Raw genomic sequence first — 18,161 nt, forward strand, 5'->3', positions numbered from 1 at the left:
CCAATAGTTCACTCATTCTCGGCAGCGCATTCCCGATTCCTCTCATCCTTAAAAATATGCCAATCGTCCGACACGAGTGATTCCTTGTTCATCTCCATCCTCTGGTCCCCACGCAGTTCACATCTGGCTGGCTGTGGACACAGTCACATGGACCGCTCCAGCCAATGGCTGGCTTCAGCAGTAATGAGGCCACAAGCAGCTCTTCACCACTGAAGCCAGTCATTGGGTGGAGCAGTGAATGTGACTATGCCCATAACCAGCTGGAGGTAAACAGCGCAGGCACCGGAAGATGGAGACAGCAGGGTCGGCGTGGAGCAGGTATGAATCTTCTGTTTCAGGGTCCATGCTGCAGAAATTTGTTTAAAAAAATTTTTTTTTACCGGAAAACCCTGTGGTGACATTTTTTTCCCATTCTGCTTCCTATTCATAAATCACTGCAGAGGACGGCGCTCACTGGTTATTACCTCCTCCTGCCCCCAGTTATAGAGGCCCTGCAATAGCCAGCAAGCCTTTTCCCTTACTAGCGGGGAAAGCGCTCATTGGTTAACCCTTTAATGACCAGCCCTGAAAAGGTCCTAATGACCAGACATGTTTTTATGATTTAGTGCAAGTGGGTCAAACAGTTGTAACTATTTCATTTGTTGGACTACTAAAATAATTTTTGCAATTTTTTTTTTAAACACACAGGGCTTTATAATATATTTTTTAGTTTTATTTGGGGAAGACTGTACCAAATATTTTTTAAAAAAGTAGTTTTTTTTAAGTATAACTCCTTATTCTTTAAATATGCAAACTGACACCAAAATAAATTATTATAATTAGTTCCCTATTTTGTGTTGGTAGTTTTGACTACGTAATATGTCCTCCAAGATGTCATAAAAAGAACTTTTGGGGGCATTGACACTTTGTTTTTTGTTTTGCACTTTTCATTTTTTCTTTTATTTGTATTTTATAAAAAAAATATATATATTTTTTTATAATTGCTTTATTGCTTTATTGACAAATTTATTTTGATGTTATATTTTTTTTTAGCATTTTCTTTTATTAAATATATTTTTGCCACATAATATGTTCCATAAGAGGTCTTTAAAAGACCTCTAGGGAACACAGACATTTTTGTTAGCATTTTTTGAGTTTTTTTTCTTGTATTTGTATTTTATGCTTTGATGTTTTAATAAATATATCATTTTTCAGACAATGAGACAAATTTTTTTTTTTTTGTAAAAGGAGCCCTAGTTACAGGGGAAACCAGTCACTTGTGGGGGCTTTGTACAAGGCAGAGCTGATCAGAGTCTACTGCTCTGCACTCTGCATGTGATCGCCAGGTTCAAACTGCATAGCGCTCACCCATCTGAGGAGAAGGCAGAAGTGCTGATAAATTGCTGCTGTCTTCTCCTTGGCTTCCCAACTGTCACTGATAGTCGGTGACCCGACCTTTTCCTGCTAGAGTGCAGGAACTAAAGCTGTAATCCAGCGCAGTGCGGCTCACCAGGCAGAAATACAGCTGATCGCATAATCAGCCGTGTTTCTGTCCTGCATGATGGGAACCACAAACCTAGGCTCTGAGGGCTGCGGGTTGTACACCCCTGATCTATGGTATTGCTATAGATACCTCTTGGTTATCCCTGGCAGTACCATAAAGCTGAATGGAGCAGCAGTGCGCATTCACGACAGCAGCAGCACTCAGGGCCAGCCACCATTCAGGTTCATGCACATGAATGTATTTTTGGTCCGCATTTGATGATTGGCAAGGGCCTCAGTAGTGGAACCCCCAGAGTCATGGTCATGGGACAACACCTTTATTAAAACTGTTAGGCCCCTTTTACACGGATGAAAATTCAGTGCGGGTGCAATGCGTGAGCGGAACGCATTGCACCCGCACTGAATCCGGACCCTTTCAATCCAATGGGGCTGTGAGCAGTGATTTTCACGCATCACTGGTGCATTGCATGAAAATCGCAGCAAGCCCTATATTGTGTAATTCAAGCTAAATAATAATTGTGCCCCTAATATTTATATTTTAAAGGAAGCCACATAATTTGTATTTAGACTGTGAGGTGAAACTGGAGTTCCTGGAGGAAAGTCACACATAGACGATGACAACGTACTAACTGCATGTAGATGATGTGTTTGATTGGATTGTAATCAAGGAGGACAACACTGCTAACCACTGAGCCGCTAAGAAAAAAACCAATGGAAGAATATACCTTTCCCATAATAGAAAAATAGCTGTACAAATTAAATAAATTGATACATATTAAGCAAATACATATTTTTCTATGTATTATTATAAGATTTAATACTATATGTAAATAAAAGTGTACTTAAAATACATAAAAATACAGAGCTGATGTTCACCACTATGGTCGTTTCTCCAGTGTCAATAGAAGCTGCACTTTTTACAATATTTGCATGGAACCAGATCAGAAAGCATCAAGCACCAACTTTTTACCGACTCCCTATCCTCTGGCAAGGGTATTTTCCAAACTTACCTGGTTGGATGTATTAATTGAGAATGGAAAAAAGTCTTTCATGAATATTCGGGCCATGTTATCCAGGAGTATACCATAGAGAGGTAAATATAAAATCGCTATCTGAGCTTGCTTTTCCTAAAAAGACAAGGAGAACATTTTCATAAACTACTGTAGGGAAATTACAGCTGGAATGAGAGTCTCAACCAAATTGTATTTTAAAAATCTCATTAACATACAAGATATATGAATATATGGAACATAGGACTGGTTTGAAAGACTATGGTCTACCACCTTCACATTCGCAAAATGTTTAGCTAGTTTCTGAGCATATCTCCAGTGAAGAGGTGTTAGTGCAGTTTGAGAGAAGCAAAGAATGGACAAGCTACCTTCTTTGTATATCTATCATCAAAAGCGTGCTTAGCCATGATGTTCTTCAGGGCTGTCAGGGCTAGGTGCCGGATATCCTGGTCTTCTTGCAACGCAAAACCAACCTCTCTGAGTAGTATGCCGATCAAAAAGTGCTTCCGACAGAAGTCATCGGTTAAGGTGTACTCTGGCATGTCTTCATTAAAAAAAATACAGTTATTACAATTGCATTTGTTGTTTCTTATACATTATGAAAGGGGTATACAGTTTTAGCAAATAAATGTTCTTTTTTGTATACTAAAAAGTTATGCAATTTGCCAATATATTTTGTGTGTTAATTTCTCACTGTTTTCAAGATTGCTGCTTTCTGTCATTCAATTAGGAACTTCCAGAGGATGAAAATGTATTCTGGTCATGCACAGTACAGTTCAGATAACTGTTTTGTAAAGGGTATATTGGCATGCAAAAGTTTGGGCACCCCTGTTCAAAATTACTGTTACTGCGAACAGTTAAGTAAGTTGAAGTTGAAATGATCTTCAAAAGGCATACAGCTAAACATGATACATTCCCTTTGCATTTTAAGCAACATTTTTATTTTTTTGTCCTGAGGACCCGAGGCAAAAGTTTGGGCACCCTGCATGGTCAACACCTAGTAGCACTGCCTCTTGCAAGTATTACAGCTTGCACATGGTTTCTGTAGCCAGCCAAGAGTCTTTCAATTCTTGTTTGCAGGATTTTCATAAATTCTTTCTTGCAAAAGTCTTCCAGTTCTATGAGATTCCTGGGCCAACTTGCATAAACTGCTCTTTTGAGGTCTATCCACAGGTTTTCTACAATGTTCAGATCAGGGAACTATGAGGGCCATGGTAAAACCTTCAGCTTGTGCCTTTTGAGGTAGTCTATTGTAGATTTTGAGGTGTGTTTAGAATCATTATCCATTTGTAGAAGCCATCCTGTTTTCAACTTCAGCAACTTTTCAACTACAGTTGGTGCAAGAATTTGCTGGAATTTCATTGAATCCATTCTTCCCTCTACCTGAGAAATGTTCCCTGTGCCATTTGCTGCAACACAACTGTCACGACCATGGTCATGGTCGTGACTCCTGTAACCGCAAGCAGTTGCCTGCAGTCTTGGTTTTGTTGTCAATCACAGGTGAGGGCTAAAGTTTGTTGCCTCACCTGTGGTTGCCGCTGGCAACATTGTTTATGTGGCAGCAGAGCAGCCTGAGCGGTGCTAGGCAGCTTGCTGCAATAGGTATGCGGTTGCACCTGGCAACCTCTCTTTGTTTGGTGTGCACGAGGTTTAGGTGTGTGCACTGTGACATTTCCCTTCACTGGTGGCTGCCCGTGGCAACGTGTTCTATATTGTACATGTGGTGGCAGTGTCTCGGCTCGGCCTTTTGGCTGACTCCCAGGACATGGTTGCCACGCATGTCGTTGCCAGCGGTAACAGCTCCAGTGTGTATGTGTGCACATTCCCTGTTTGGTGTGCACAGGGTTTGAGTTGTGTGCACTTCCCCTTTAAGTTGATGTCTTCCCTTCCCTGGTGTTGGAAGGGTTAACTTCCTTCCTAGTGTGTGTGTGCACTGGGTGTGTTTGATTGTGGGTGTGACTACATGGGCTATAAAGCCTCAGTTAAGACCTGATGTCTGAGGGGTACTCCAGCCTTGTAGTAAGCTGGAGGAACTCTCCTGGTCCCATATACCATCTGCCAGTGAGGGCCACCCTTGTGGTCATAAATTGTTATACAATATGTTTATGTGATGTTAAGTTTATGTCTATGTGGTGTCTGTTATTATTGCAGCTATGGTTCTGGGTCCCTGTGTGTTTATGTGTGCTGTGTCTTTTTATGTTTGTGTGTGGACAGCCAGCACTTGTGTCCAGGGATCCAGTCAGTGTGTCTGTGCCAGGTAGAGGTGGAAGTCTTTCACTCTCCTACCATATCCATAGTCTGTTTATGTGTACACCCCATTGCAGCTCGGCCAGTTTAGACTCCTGTTTCTCCGCATCCAGGAGGAACAGGTGGTCTACCCAGCTCCTAGTTCAGGGATCGGCGGAGGGTGAGTAGGGATCCGAGGTTCCTGAGCATGGGCCCTCCTACCTTCAAGGTCGGCTCATGCAGCTAGGAGTTAGGGTCGGATTAGGGATGCGTTAGGAGGTGACCTGCTCCCTAATTCTGTGGTCCTGGCCGAGCAGCCACTAACATCTCATGGTATTACACGGCTGAGGGTTTTCCCCATCCTCAGCCGTGACAACAACCCAAAAGCCTGATTGATCCACCCCCTGAATACTGGTTGGAGTGGTGTTCTTTTCATTAAATTCAGTGCCCTCCAAATATACCTTTGCTGACTGTGGCCAAAGAGTTCTAAGAGTATAACTTCAATGGCCCACAGGACTTTTTTCTACAATGCATCAGGCTTCTTTAGATGTTCTTCTGCAAACTTCTGATGCTGAACTTTTCTAATGACTCTTCCATGAAAGCCATAATTGTGCAGGTGTCACTGAACAGCAGAACAAAGTACTGCAACTTCAGAGTCTGCTAAATCTTACTGGGGGTCTTTTACAATCAAGCATGGGTTCTGATTTGCCTTTCTAGTAATATTACGAGCTGCTGTCTCTGCAATTTTTTTTATTACATTTCAAACTGAGGAAATGGCAACCTGAAAACGCTTTGTTATCTTCTTATAGCCTTCTCCTGCTTTTTGGGCCTCAACAACTAGTTTCATTTTCAGAGTGCTAGGCAGCTGCTTAGAAGAACCAATGGCTGCTTTTTTGTGACAAGGTTAGAAGAGTCTGGTTATTTATAAAATTTGGATCACCTGGCCTTTCCTAACGATAATTGTAAACAAGCCTTAAGCCTAGCAGGCTATTTAACCCCTTAAGGACCTATGACGTACATCACTGATCCTGGCACATTGCCCCTGTACAGCCGCGGTCAGCGCTGACCGCGGCACGTGCGATGTCCGTGCAGGAAGGAAGCAGCCATCGAGTCCCCGCACTGCTGTGATGGGGACCCGATGGCATGGAAGGTAGCATGATGCCTTCCTTAGGCATCGTGGCTGCCTTCTGGGAGAGCCTGTGAGATCCAGCCCCAAAAATGTACCCTAAAATAGTACCAACAAAATCGCCACCTTATCCCGTAGTTTTCCAAAATGGGGTCACTTTTTTTGGAGTGTCTCTCTAGGGGTGCATCAGGGGGGCTTCAAATGGGACATGGTGTCAAAAAACAAGTCCAGCAAAATCTGCCTTCCAAAAACCATATGGCGTTCCTTTCCTTCTGTGCAATGCTGTGTGCCTGTACAGAAGTTTATGACCACATATGGGGTGTTTCTGTAAATTACTGAATCAGGGCAATAAATATGGAGTTTTTTGTCTGTTAATCCTTGCTTTGTTATTGGAATTTTGTTTTATTAAAATGGAAAATCTGCCAAAACAGTGAAATTCAGAAATTTAATTTTCAATTAATTCTTGTGGAACACCTAAAGGGTTAACAAAGTTTGTAAAATCAGTTTTGAATACCTTGAGGGGTGTAGTTTCTAAAATTTTTAGGTGGTTTCTATTATGTAAGCCTCACAAAGTGACCTCAGACCTGAACTGGTCCTTAAAAAGTGGGTTTTGTAAATTTTCTGAAAAATTTCAAGATTTGGTTCTAAACTTCTAAACCTTCTAACGTCCCCAAAAAATAAAATGGTATTAACAAAATGATCTAAACATGTAGTAGACATATAGGGAATGTAAAGTAATAACTTTTTTTGGAGGTATTACTATCTATTATAAAAGTAGAGAAATTGAAATTAGCTTTTTTATTAATAAAAATATATTTTTAACTTCATTTCACCACTGTCATGAAGTACAATCTGTGACGAGAAAAAAAATCTCAGAATGGCCTGGATAAGTAAAAGCGTTTTAAAGTTATCACCACATAAAGTGACACGTCAGATTTGCAAAAAATGGCCTGGTCCTTAAGAATATGGCAGGGTCCTTAAGGGGTTAAGGTCTAAGACCTCAGTCAAAGTTATATGAGCGCTCAAATCTGTTTGGGTTCCCATAATTTTACAAGGTATTCCTTTCCCTTTTTCACTCTAAAATTGTACAAAACAAAAATAATATACTGATATTCCTTAATATACTGAAAAGTGTGTTTCATCTTTAACTTAATGCCCTTTTGGAGATCATTTCATTTTCAACTTGCGCAACTGTTCACAGTAACAGTAATTTTGACCATGGGCGCCCAAACTTTTGCATGGGGAGCAATCATCAGGGGAAATAAAATTGCCGCCGTCCTACACACAAAAGTACACACAAAACCTGTTCTAATCACACAGTAGAACAAGTTACTTCAGGACACTTAGCTAAAGAGCTTCCTCATCTTCCTCTCTGCTTTACTTGCCAGGGATTATGATCCTGAATACAGCTGATAAGATCTTCAGCTGAATCTCTGAAGGAATGGAGTTCGTGAGGAAACATGAAGTACAGGGAGGACGGACAGGACAGACTGTGGTAATGGAGACTGCATACAAGTGCTGCTGCTCATCAGCCACATCCCCACCCTCCTCTCTGTACTTCATGTCTTCTCATGAACTTCATTCCCACAGAGATTCAGCTGTTTTCAGGATCATAATCCCTGACAAGTAGAGAGGAGGAGGATGAGGCAGCTCTTTAGCTCAGTGTTGTGAAGTAACTTGTCCTGTTGTGTGATTAGGACAGGTTTTGTGTGAACTAATAGGATGGCGGCCATTTTATTTCTCATAATCATTGCCACCCAGAAAAAAACAAGACATTATAACTAATGAAAGGTATTTGGGAATATATTTATAATAAAGTAATATTTAAGTATTTTCATTTTCTTAATTCTTGGAGAATCCCTTTAAGTCAATGTATGGGGTTCTGACAGGTGGGTGCAGTAGCTGCGCCTGCTCGATCACCAGCAGGGGCCCGGCTGTTCCTGACAGCTGAGCACCTGCAGGAAAAGATGCCAGCATATTAACTCCTTGTATGCTGCAGTCAATGCTGACTATGGCATGCACAGGGTTTGCAGAGGGTATTGGCATCCTCCCCCACCCCATCGGATTCCCATGCTGCGGTGACAGGGAGCTGATGGCTGGTATGGCAGCCCGATGCTTTACACAGGCATCGGGGCTTGCCTACTACAGAAGCCTATGAGATCCAGCTCCCTGGCTGGGTCTCATAGGCATGCTGTCAGTGTATTACAGGAAAAATGGATTAGGGCTCTTTCACATGAGCGTGTCCCTTGCAGGAATCACGCTGTGTGCGAGAGTGGGATTGTGCGCTCTGGACTTAGGAAACGTATGGCATTATCATGACTAATAATGTTGTGTGCCTCTGCATGACCTTTCTGTAATGGAATCATACTGACATTAAAATGTCAGTATGATTCCGTTACAGAAAGGTCACGCAGAGGCACACAGCATTATCAATCATGATAATGTTGTGCGCTTCCTAAGTCCAGAATGCACGATCCCTCTCTCACATGGAGTGTGATTCCCACAGAGAACAAGCTCGTGTGAAAGAGCCCTTAAAGTGGAAAATCGGCCAAAAAAAGTGAAATTTAAAATCGTCATCTACATTTTCTTTTAACTCTTTCGGAACACCTAAATAGTTAGAAAAGTTTGTAAAATCAGTTTTGAATAACTTGAAGGGTGTAGTTTTTAAAATGGCATAATTTATGAGTGGTTTCTACTATGTAGTCACAAAGTGACTTCAAGTACTCCCACAAAAATTTGTATTCTCTGATCTTTTAGAAAAGTGCATAATGTAAACTGTAGTGAATGTAATCTTCTCACCAGTGACTGTATCTGTGAGATATCCTGTCCCTTTTGATCCTCAGCTGTGTCATGTGACCAGCACTCTGATCTCCAACTGACACAGCAAAGGAAGTCAGTTACTTCTCTATTTATTCCTATGAGACTGACATAGAGAAACTGACTTCCTGTCCACACATAAGACGCTGTGTTATTTGGAAAGTGCGGATCAATGACACAGCTGAAAAGCACAAAGGATGGGGGGGGGGGGGGGGGGACACTCACAACAACAGCCACTGGTATGAATATTAACTTCACTACAGTTTACATCATGCAAATTTCTAACAGGACAGAGGATAAAAATGTTTGTGGGAGTTCTGCTTTGATAACTGGACTGGTCCTTAAAAAAGTGGGTAATGGACTCAAATTTACCATTTACATGAAGTACAATGTATCACAAGAAACCAATCTCAGAATGGCTTGGATAAATAAAATCATTCCAGAGTTATTACCACATAACACAAGTTGTGTAATGTGTGTGTATCATATACAGTAGTAGTGCTATATATTAGAGATGAGCGAATTTCTAAAAAAATCGATTCGGTCGGTTTGCCGAATTTTCCGAAAAGATTCGATTTGATCTGAATTTATTCGTGATGTATTACATTAAAAACAGCAATTTCCTGGCAGCAGAGAGCCTGTATAGTGATGTAGAACACTTGCCTTGCAGTAACACGCATAGGGAGTCTGTTGTGGTAGTTAAACAATACTGTGAGTCAGTATGACATGCAGATGACAGGCGTCGCTCTTAGAATCACTGCACACTTCACTTATTTCATCAATTACAGGGCCAAAATTGACCAAATAAGTGTGAAAGCCTTACAGGTCGATGTTAGCGGCACACACGGTATAAAGAACCATGCAGAGGCCCAAGATCCTACTATAGCTTGAAAAAGCGCACTCCTTTTATACCGTCATCAGCTGATTCCAAATAGATGTCTACAGAACCTGTTCTATTAAACGCTTATACAAGTAGAGCCCCCTGACAGGGTGGAGAGGGTGTCAGCAGTAAGTTTGTATTGACGTTTGTGGGGTTTTGCTCTGGTAGATAGAGTAAGCGGACGCAGTACAGAGGCAAAATACAAGTTCTTAACTCAAACTTCAGTGTTGCACAAAACAACACGTCACTTTGCATTCTTTGGTGTTAATTCACACACAAATGGAAAGTTCATATTGTACAAGTCACCTTGTTGGCAGTTCTGCCTTCAGTAGTCCACAGCAGGCTTTTGGGGGCCTGTTTCCCCAGCATGCAGCTCTCAGCCCTCCAGCATGGCACAAAGCCTCAGATACCAAAAAAAGAGACTCAGCTGCTGAGCCCAGCTGCCTATTTAAGGACAGCCAGGTGCTGCCAAAACCCAGACTGGCACTTAAACTCTGGTCCAGTATTTGACCTTACCTGGCTGGAAACCAGCCCTGCCGTCCATGTTGGGAGGAAAATACCTGCCTTTCCAGACAAAACCCCTAACTGTGTCACATAACCCCCCCTCTTTGTTGAACCCTGAGGGGGTAAACACACGCCAGACAGTGTACCGGGGACAGGGCATCCGCATTTCCCTGTAACTGGCCTGCCCTGTGTTCCACCGAAAACGTAAAGTTTTTTAAGGACAGAAACCATCTGGTGACCCAGGCATTTCTGTCTTCTGCCTCGCTCATCCACTTGAGAGACGAGTATTCAGTCACCAGGCGGAATGTTCTCAACAAATAATAGCGGAGAGACTCGAGTGCCCACTTAATGGCCAGGCACTCTCTCTCTACTATACTATACCTGGTCTCAGCTGCAGTGTGCAGTGAGCTTACGGCTGAGGAAGTCAACGGGATGCTCCCCCCCCCCCCCCCCGTTGACTTCCTGAGACAGTCCTGAAGTCGGGCGTCACCAAAACCGGGGACCCACACAGGGCTGACTTCAAAGAGGAGAAAGCCTCTTCCGCCCGATTATCCCAGCGAACCATCACTGACTTGTGTCCCTTCAAGAGCCCTGTCAATGGCACGGCCACCGTAGCAAAGTGGGGAACAAATCTCATGTAATAGCCCACCATTCCCAGGAATGACTTTACTTGCCTAGTGGTGACAGGTCGGGGCCAATTTCTTATCGCCTCTTTTGTTTACTTGTAGTTTGATGACTCCACAATGACATACCCCGGGTACTTAGTCTCCTCTAACCCTATTGCAAATTTTTTCGGGTTAGCGGTTAGTTCAGCCTTCCGAAGGGAGTCCACTATAGCCTGCACCTTGGGTAGGTGACTTTCCCAGTCGGTACTGTGGATGACAATATCGTCCAGGTAAGCCGAAGCATAATGTCCATGAGCCGTTGAAGAGTGACGGGGGCGCCGTGCAGACCAAAGGGTAACACCTTATACTGATACGGCCCCTCTGGTGTGATGAAGGCAGCTTTTTCTTTGGCAGCCTCTGTTAAGGGTACCTGCCAGTACCCTTTGGTGAGGTCCAAAACAGAAAAATGAGGCATGGGTTACGCATCAAATTTGGAAATCTCATTTAGTTTGCGGAAATCGATACAGAACCGTAACGTCCTGTCTGGCTTGGGTATCGATACTATAGGACTAGCCCACTCACTTTTTGACTCCTCAATGACGTCTAGCTGCAACATTAGCTGCACCTCCTCCGAGATGGCTTGTCGCCGAGCTTCGGGTACCCGGTATGGTTGTAACTGGACTTTTGCCTGGGGCTCAGTGACAATGTCGTGCTGGATTATGAAAGTGCATCCAGGGAGGTCCAAGAAGACAGCCGTGTTCCGACTAACGAACTCCCTGGCCTCCTGAGTCTGTTTAAAGGAGAGGTTGTCAGCAATTTTTACTGTGGCAGCCGCTTCTCTTGCATCAGACAGAGGGTCCGGAACCTATTCTCATAGAAAACCTGGCTACGGGCTGTCTTCAGTACAGGTTTCCCTGTCTTTCCACGGTTTGAGTAAATTCACATGGTAAACCTGCTCCGACTTTCGTCGCCCTGGCTGTTGTGCCTTGTAGTTTACTTCTCCAATTTTCTCGAGTACCTCGTAGGGCCCCTGCCACCTAGCCAGGAACTTACTGTCCACAGTCAGCACCAAAACCAAAACCCGTTCACCCAGGTTAAAGATCCAGACCCAGGCCTGCCGATTATAGACCCGACACTGGGCTCGCTGAGCTGCCTCCATATGCTCCCTAACAAGAGGCAACACTGTCTCTATCCAATCTTGCATCTGGGTAACGTCCTCAATGACACTTTTATGTGGAGTGGGTTGTTTTTCCCACACCTCTTTGGCCACGTCCAAGAGACCGCGAGGGTGTCTGCCATATATCAGTTCAAAGGGCGAGAACCCAGTAGAGGCCTGGGGTACTTTTCGCACTGCGAACATGAGATAGGGCAGGAGGTGGTCCCATTCCTTCACATCTTTAGACACTACCCTTCGCAACATATTGTTTAACGTTTGGTTAAACCTTTCTACCAGACCGTCCGTTTGTTGATGGTAAATGGATGTCCGTAGTTGTTTTATGTGCAGCAACTTACAGACTTCCCTCATCACCTTGGACACAAAAGGCGTCTCCTGGTCGGTCAGGACCTCTTTTGGTAATCCTACTCAGGAAAACATCTCCATTAACTCCTTAGCTATGAGTTTGGCCGAGGTATGTCGCAGTGGCAGAGTGGTGTAGTCTAGGATGACTAAGATATGTTTATGCCCTCTGGTGGACTTTAGTACTGGGCCTATCAGATCCATAGCTATTTGGTCAAACGGTACCTCAATAATTGGGAGAGGTACTAGGGGATTATGGAAATGTGGCTGGGGGCTAGTTATCTGGCAGGTTGGGCAAGACTTACAAAATTCTTCCACCTCTCTGAATATGCTAGGCCAGTAAAACCGCTGTAGAATACGATTCTGAGATTTCTGCAGCCCCAGGTGACCCCCGAGAACGTGTTGGTGGGCTAGATCTAACACGAGTTTGCGATAAACCTTAGGGACTACCAAATGTTCAACAGGCTCACCCATAGTTGGTTTACCCGATACAACATATCCTGATGAACCACAAAACGGGGAAACACTGACTGCCCTAGGTTGTTGTGGTTCACCATCTACTATTAATACATTTTCCCAGGCTCGAGATAGGGTTGGGTCCTGACGTTGGGTGGTACCAAAATTATCCCCGGAGACATTGAGGTCTGCCAATTCAGGACCCGGCAGCAAGTCCTCCACGTCTCCCACCATCACACTTAGCGGGTTTGTCTCCCCCTCTTCCACTGAAGTGGCGGTCACCCCTACCACTGGCCCTTCGGTCTCGGGTTCCCAGGGTTCTGGCCTCCCCCCTGAGCAGGGCCACTCTGCTAGGGTTACCCCTGTCTCATGGGTATCGGTAATTCTCTTAGCAGGCCACAGTGCAGGGAAGCCTCTCCTCTATTATTAGTTCATAGTGTAGATTGGTGGCGACGGCCACCTTGTGGGTCCACCTGCCGGTAACCGTGGATAGAGACACCATAGCGGTGGGGTAGTCTTTTAAGTCTCCATGAATACACATTACCCTGACTTTCCGGCCAGTATACTCAGCGGGCCATACCAGTGTAGCCCTTACCAGGGACACTAGACTACCTGAGTCCAGCAACGCCACCACCAGAGTTTTTCCTACTTCCACCTGGTACAAGTGGTTGTTGTCTGTAGTCTCTGGGGTACCGGAGGCACACAGCTTCCTGGCATATAATGAGTGGCGGTAGCCATAGTTAATGTCTATGGGCTCACCCAGACGGGGACAGTAAGCCCTGACGAAGCCAGCAGACTATTGGAGCCGGGTCCTTAGGGGGTACATCCCAGGTGGGTTTTGTTGGTACAATTCGCCAGGTCTGGGGTGGAGATTTCCAGGGTTTGACTGCCCCCCTCCCAAAAGAATCCGCCTGTAGATTCCTTGAAGCCTCATAGCGTTTCACCAGGTCCATCATCTCAAGGGCATTACCAGGAGACACCTGGCCGATCCAGTGCTGGAGAGGGTATGGCAAAGCCCTCCAGAATACACAGCATAGCAGTGGAACTCGGCACGTCAGGCTGCAGCCATTTTTGCAACAGGTGCAATAGATCATAATACTGAGGTCTCGCGGGTTCAGCCGGGTTACACTCCCACTAATGCACCCGCTCGGCCCGGACAAACACATTCACCCCCAGTCTTGCCATAATCTCACCCTTTACTGTCGGGTAATCGGCCGCTTGATCGTCCGGTAAGTTGAAATACACCTGCTGGGGTCCGGATGCCAGGAACGGATTTTGGGGTAGCTTCTCCATCACGGCCACCTTTTTGAACACTGTCAGATAGGTTTCTACGTCATCTGAGGGGGTCATCTTGGGGATCGCCACACGGACCGCTTTCTGGGCATCGTGGACGCTCTGGGATGCTTCTGCCGCCTGTAAAGCAATCACATGTTTTAACAGCAGCTGGTTTGTTTCTTGATGCTGCTTATTAGCCTCCTGCTGCTGCCTCCACGATGGCTTTCACAACAGCTTCCATTTTGTCGAGGGACACGGGTTGGAATCTCGTTGGTTTGATGTAAGACATACAACCGTGCCCGGAAAAAAAACTAAAATATTTCAGCCTTCAGGACAGCCTCACAGCGATTGCCCGCATTCTTCATCAATTGTGGGGTTTCGCTCTGGTAGATAGGGTAAGCGGATGCAGTACAGAGGCAAAATACAAGTTCTTAACTCAAACTTCATTGTTTATTCACACTTGTGGCAGTTGCCCAAAACAACACGTCACTTTGCAGTCTTTGGTGTTAATTCACACACAAAAGGAATGTTCATATTGTACAAGTCACCTTGTTGGCAGTTCTGCCTCCAGTAGTCCACAGCAGGCTTTAGGGGGCCTGTTCCCCTTGTACATGGGTCTCAGCCCTCCAGTCCGGCATAACACCTCAGATCCCAAAAACAGAGACTCAGCTGCTGAGCCCAGCTGCCTATTTACGGACAGCCAGGTGCTGCCAAAACCCGGACCGGCACTTAAACTCTGGTCCAGTATTTGACCTCACCTGGCTGAAAACCGCCCAAATACCTGCCTTTCCAGACAAGACCCCTCACTGTGTCACACGTCGCTGAATATTTTGCACTTCCTCTGATCCAGCAGAAAAATAACCCCTAAAAAACGGATCCTATCCGTTGAGCATCCACCTTCACTTGGTCAGCATTTGGTCAGTAATGCATCAGTATTGCTAAAGACAAAAAAAACAGGAGTGGATCCAAAACAGAGATGATACGTGAATGGAATCTTTGCAAGTCTTCTGGTGGATGTCTTCTCCAGATCTTGGCTGGGCAGTAGCTGCTGACTATCCTCTGGTAGCTCGTCCTCGCCGAGCCTACGGTATATAATACTTCTCGCACTGAGGGAACTTAAAATGACAGAGGAAGGTGGAGGACAGGTGGGGGCACAGGACCTGCTCCCGGGCCATGCCAACTAAGTGCCCGGTCAGAGGAACCCACCAACTCTTGGCTGAGGGTGTCTGATGTCACTTGCCGTGAAGTCGAAGACCGAGTCAACCATTCAAGCACTACTGGGTTGCTGGTCAAGACACAACCGCTAGATGACACCAGGAGCTCAGGCCTCTCGCTGCAATTCCTGCTGCCACCCCCCCCTTCTTTTGCACAAAACAACACGTCACTTTGCAGTCTTTGGTGTTAATTCACACACAAAAGGAATGTTCATATTGTACAAGTCACCTTGTTGGCAGTTCTGCCTCCAGTAGTCCACAGCAGGCTTTAGGGGGCCTGTTCCCCTTGTACATGGGTCTCAGCCCTCCAGTCCGAGATAACACCTCAGATCCCAAAAACAGAGACTCAGCTGCTGAGCCCAGCTGCCTATTTACGGACAGCCAGGTGCTGCCAAAACCCGGACCGGCACTTAAACTCTGGTCCAGTATTTGACCTCACCTGGCTGAAAACCGCCCAAATACCTGCCTTTCCAGACAAGACCCCTCACTGTGTCACACGTCGCTGAATATTTTGCACTTCCTCTGATCCAGCAGAAAAATAACCCCTAAAAAACGGATCCTATCCGTTGAGCATCCACCTTCACTTGGTCAGCATTTGGTCAGTAATGCATCAGTATTGCTAAAGACAAAAAAAACAGGAGTGGATCCAAAACAGAGATGATACGTGAATGGAATCTTTGCAAGTCTTCTGGTGGATGTCTTCTCCAGATCTTGGCTGGGCAGTAGCTGCTGACTATCCTCTGGTAGCTCGTCCTCGCCGAGCCGAGCCTACGGTATATAATACTTCTCGCACTGAGGGAACTTAAAATGACAGAGGAAGGTTGAGGACAGGTGGGGGCACAGGACCTGCTCCCGGCCATGCCAACTAAGTGTCCGGTCAGAGGAACCCACCAACTCTTGGCTGAGGGTGTCTGATGTCACTTGCCGTGAAGTCGAAGACCGAGTCAACCATTCAAGCACTACTGGGTTGCTGGTCAAGACACAACCGCTAGATGACACCAGGAGCTCAGGCCTCTCGCTGCAATTCCTGCTGCCACCCCCCCCTTCTTTTGCAACCTGCGACAGAAACATTTTGGCCACTGCCTGTTCCCTTTGAAAGGCTTGTCACCTGTCTGTCTGACATACTGTATAATAAAATAATTAAATTAAAATAATACCTGGCTGTAGTACAATGTTACTTTACCGCTAAACGACAATTCATTTTTTTTTTCTGATTAATAAACCCCCCCAAAAAATGATCACAATTCATCGCAGGCTGGCAATTAAGTTGTACTCTTTTTCCTATTACTACACTCCCAATAAAGAAATATAACAATCACAATTCCCCGCAGAACGACTAATGGGACGTACATATATTTCCTTTTAATACACCACATAAATCGCTGTAGTGCAATGTAACTTCACTGCTGAACAGCAATTATGACATATATTTTTCCCTTTTGTTTCCTATTAAGGGCTCATGCACACGGCCGTTGTGCGGCTGTTCTGTGCATTGGGGACGGCAAAAAAAAAAGTAAAACAATTTAAAATCAATGCAGAACCTGTAAATGGCTGTATCACACACAACTTGCAACCCAATCATAAGGAAGATTTGCTGGAATTAGTGATGTATCATATAGTGCAAACAACTTAAAAGCAGCAGTATAACTGCAATTTGGATTCCCAATTAGTGCCGCAAGCTCCTATTACCCAGGCTGTACACTCTCCTATTGCACCCTGTTCTCCTTTTGTAGCGTGGATGATTCCTCCCTATGCTTTCCCTACACCTTGAATAATCTTTCCCTGAACATGTAAATTGATTTTTCGCACAACAAAGTCTATTATACCACTGTCCCTAGCGCCTGCTGAAGTCTCTCCCTGCACTAAGTACACTGGAAAATGGCTGAATCCAAAATGACTAAGGCTATTTATAGGGCTGTGACATCACAGGGCTGGCTGACTTCTGATTGGCTGCATGCATGGCATTGTGGGTGATCCCTCGTTCCCAGAGTTCTTTGCTCCATGTCCTCACACGTGCAGCAGCCATTTTAGGAAAAAATGTGATTTGTTACCATGAAGTGTGAGGAAATTCGGATTCAGTGCGAATCAAATTTTTCCTGATGTTCGTCAACGTGGATTCTCTCATCTCTACTATATATGTGTGCCAAATAGCAGTATTATGCGTGCAGTATAGTGGTACTATGTGCAAACTATAATGGTCCTAAGAATGTGTGTGGATAGAAACATAGAATGTGTCGGCAGATAGGAACCATTTGGCCCATCTAGTCTGCCCAATATACTAAATACTATGGATAGCCCCTGGCCCTATCTTATATGAAGGATGGTCTTATGCCTATCCCATGCATGCTTAAACTCCTTCACTGTATTTGCAGCTACCACTTCTGCAGGAAGGCTATTCCATGCATCCACTACTCTCTCAGTAAAGTAATACTTTCTGATATTACTTTTAAACCTTTGCCCCTCTAATTTAAAACTATGTCCTCTTGTAGCAGTTTTTCTTCTTTTAAATATTATCTCCTCTTTTACCTTGTAGATTCCCTTTATGTATTTAAAAGTTTCTATCATATCCCCTCTGTCTCGTCTTTCTTCCAAGCTATACATGTTGGAGTCCTTTAATCTTTCCTGGTGAGTTTTATCCTGCAATCCATGTACCAGTTTAGTAGCTCTTCTCTGAACTCTCTCCAAAGTATCAATATCCTTCTGAAGATATGGTCTCAGTACTGAGCACAATACTCCAAATGAGGTCTCACCAGTGCTCTGTAGAGCGGCATGAGCGCCTCCCTCTTTCTACTGGTAATGCCTCTCCCTATACACCCAAGCATTCTGCTAGCATTTCCTGCTGCTCTATGACATTGTCTGCCTACCTTTAAGTCTTCTGAAATAATGACCCCTAAATCCCTTTCCTCAGATACTGAGGTTAGGACTGTATCACTGATTTTATATTCTGCTCTTGGGTTTTTACGTCCCAGGTGCATTATCTTGCACTTATCAACATTAAATTTTAGTTGCCAGATTTTTGACCATTCCTCTAGTTTTCCTAAATCCTTTTC

General features: G+C 44.6%; 1 protein-coding gene across 5 annotated transcripts in view; it reads right to left on the reverse strand.

Moving 5' to 3' along the window:
- Window positions 1-18,161, reverse strand: part of DOCK10 (dedicator of cytokinesis 10) — a 362,682-nt gene that overhangs the window by 59,817 nt on the left and 284,704 nt on the right. For all 5 annotated transcript variants that reach the window (XM_044290306.1, XM_044290309.1, XM_044290308.1 and 2 more), the window contains exons 32-33: window positions 2,861-3,036; window positions 2,493-2,609 (exon numbers count right to left, since the gene is read on the reverse strand). In XM_044290306.1, the coding sequence (XP_044146241.1) occupies window positions 2,493-2,609; window positions 2,861-3,036 (293 nt within the window). The remainder of the gene's footprint in view (window positions 1-2,492; window positions 2,610-2,860; window positions 3,037-18,161) is intronic.

Source organism: Bufo gargarizans, chromosome 4, assembly GCF_014858855.1.
Source record: "Bufo gargarizans isolate SCDJY-AF-19 chromosome 4, ASM1485885v1, whole genome shotgun sequence".
NCBI lineage: Eukaryota > Metazoa > Chordata > Amphibia > Anura > Bufonidae > Bufo > Bufo gargarizans.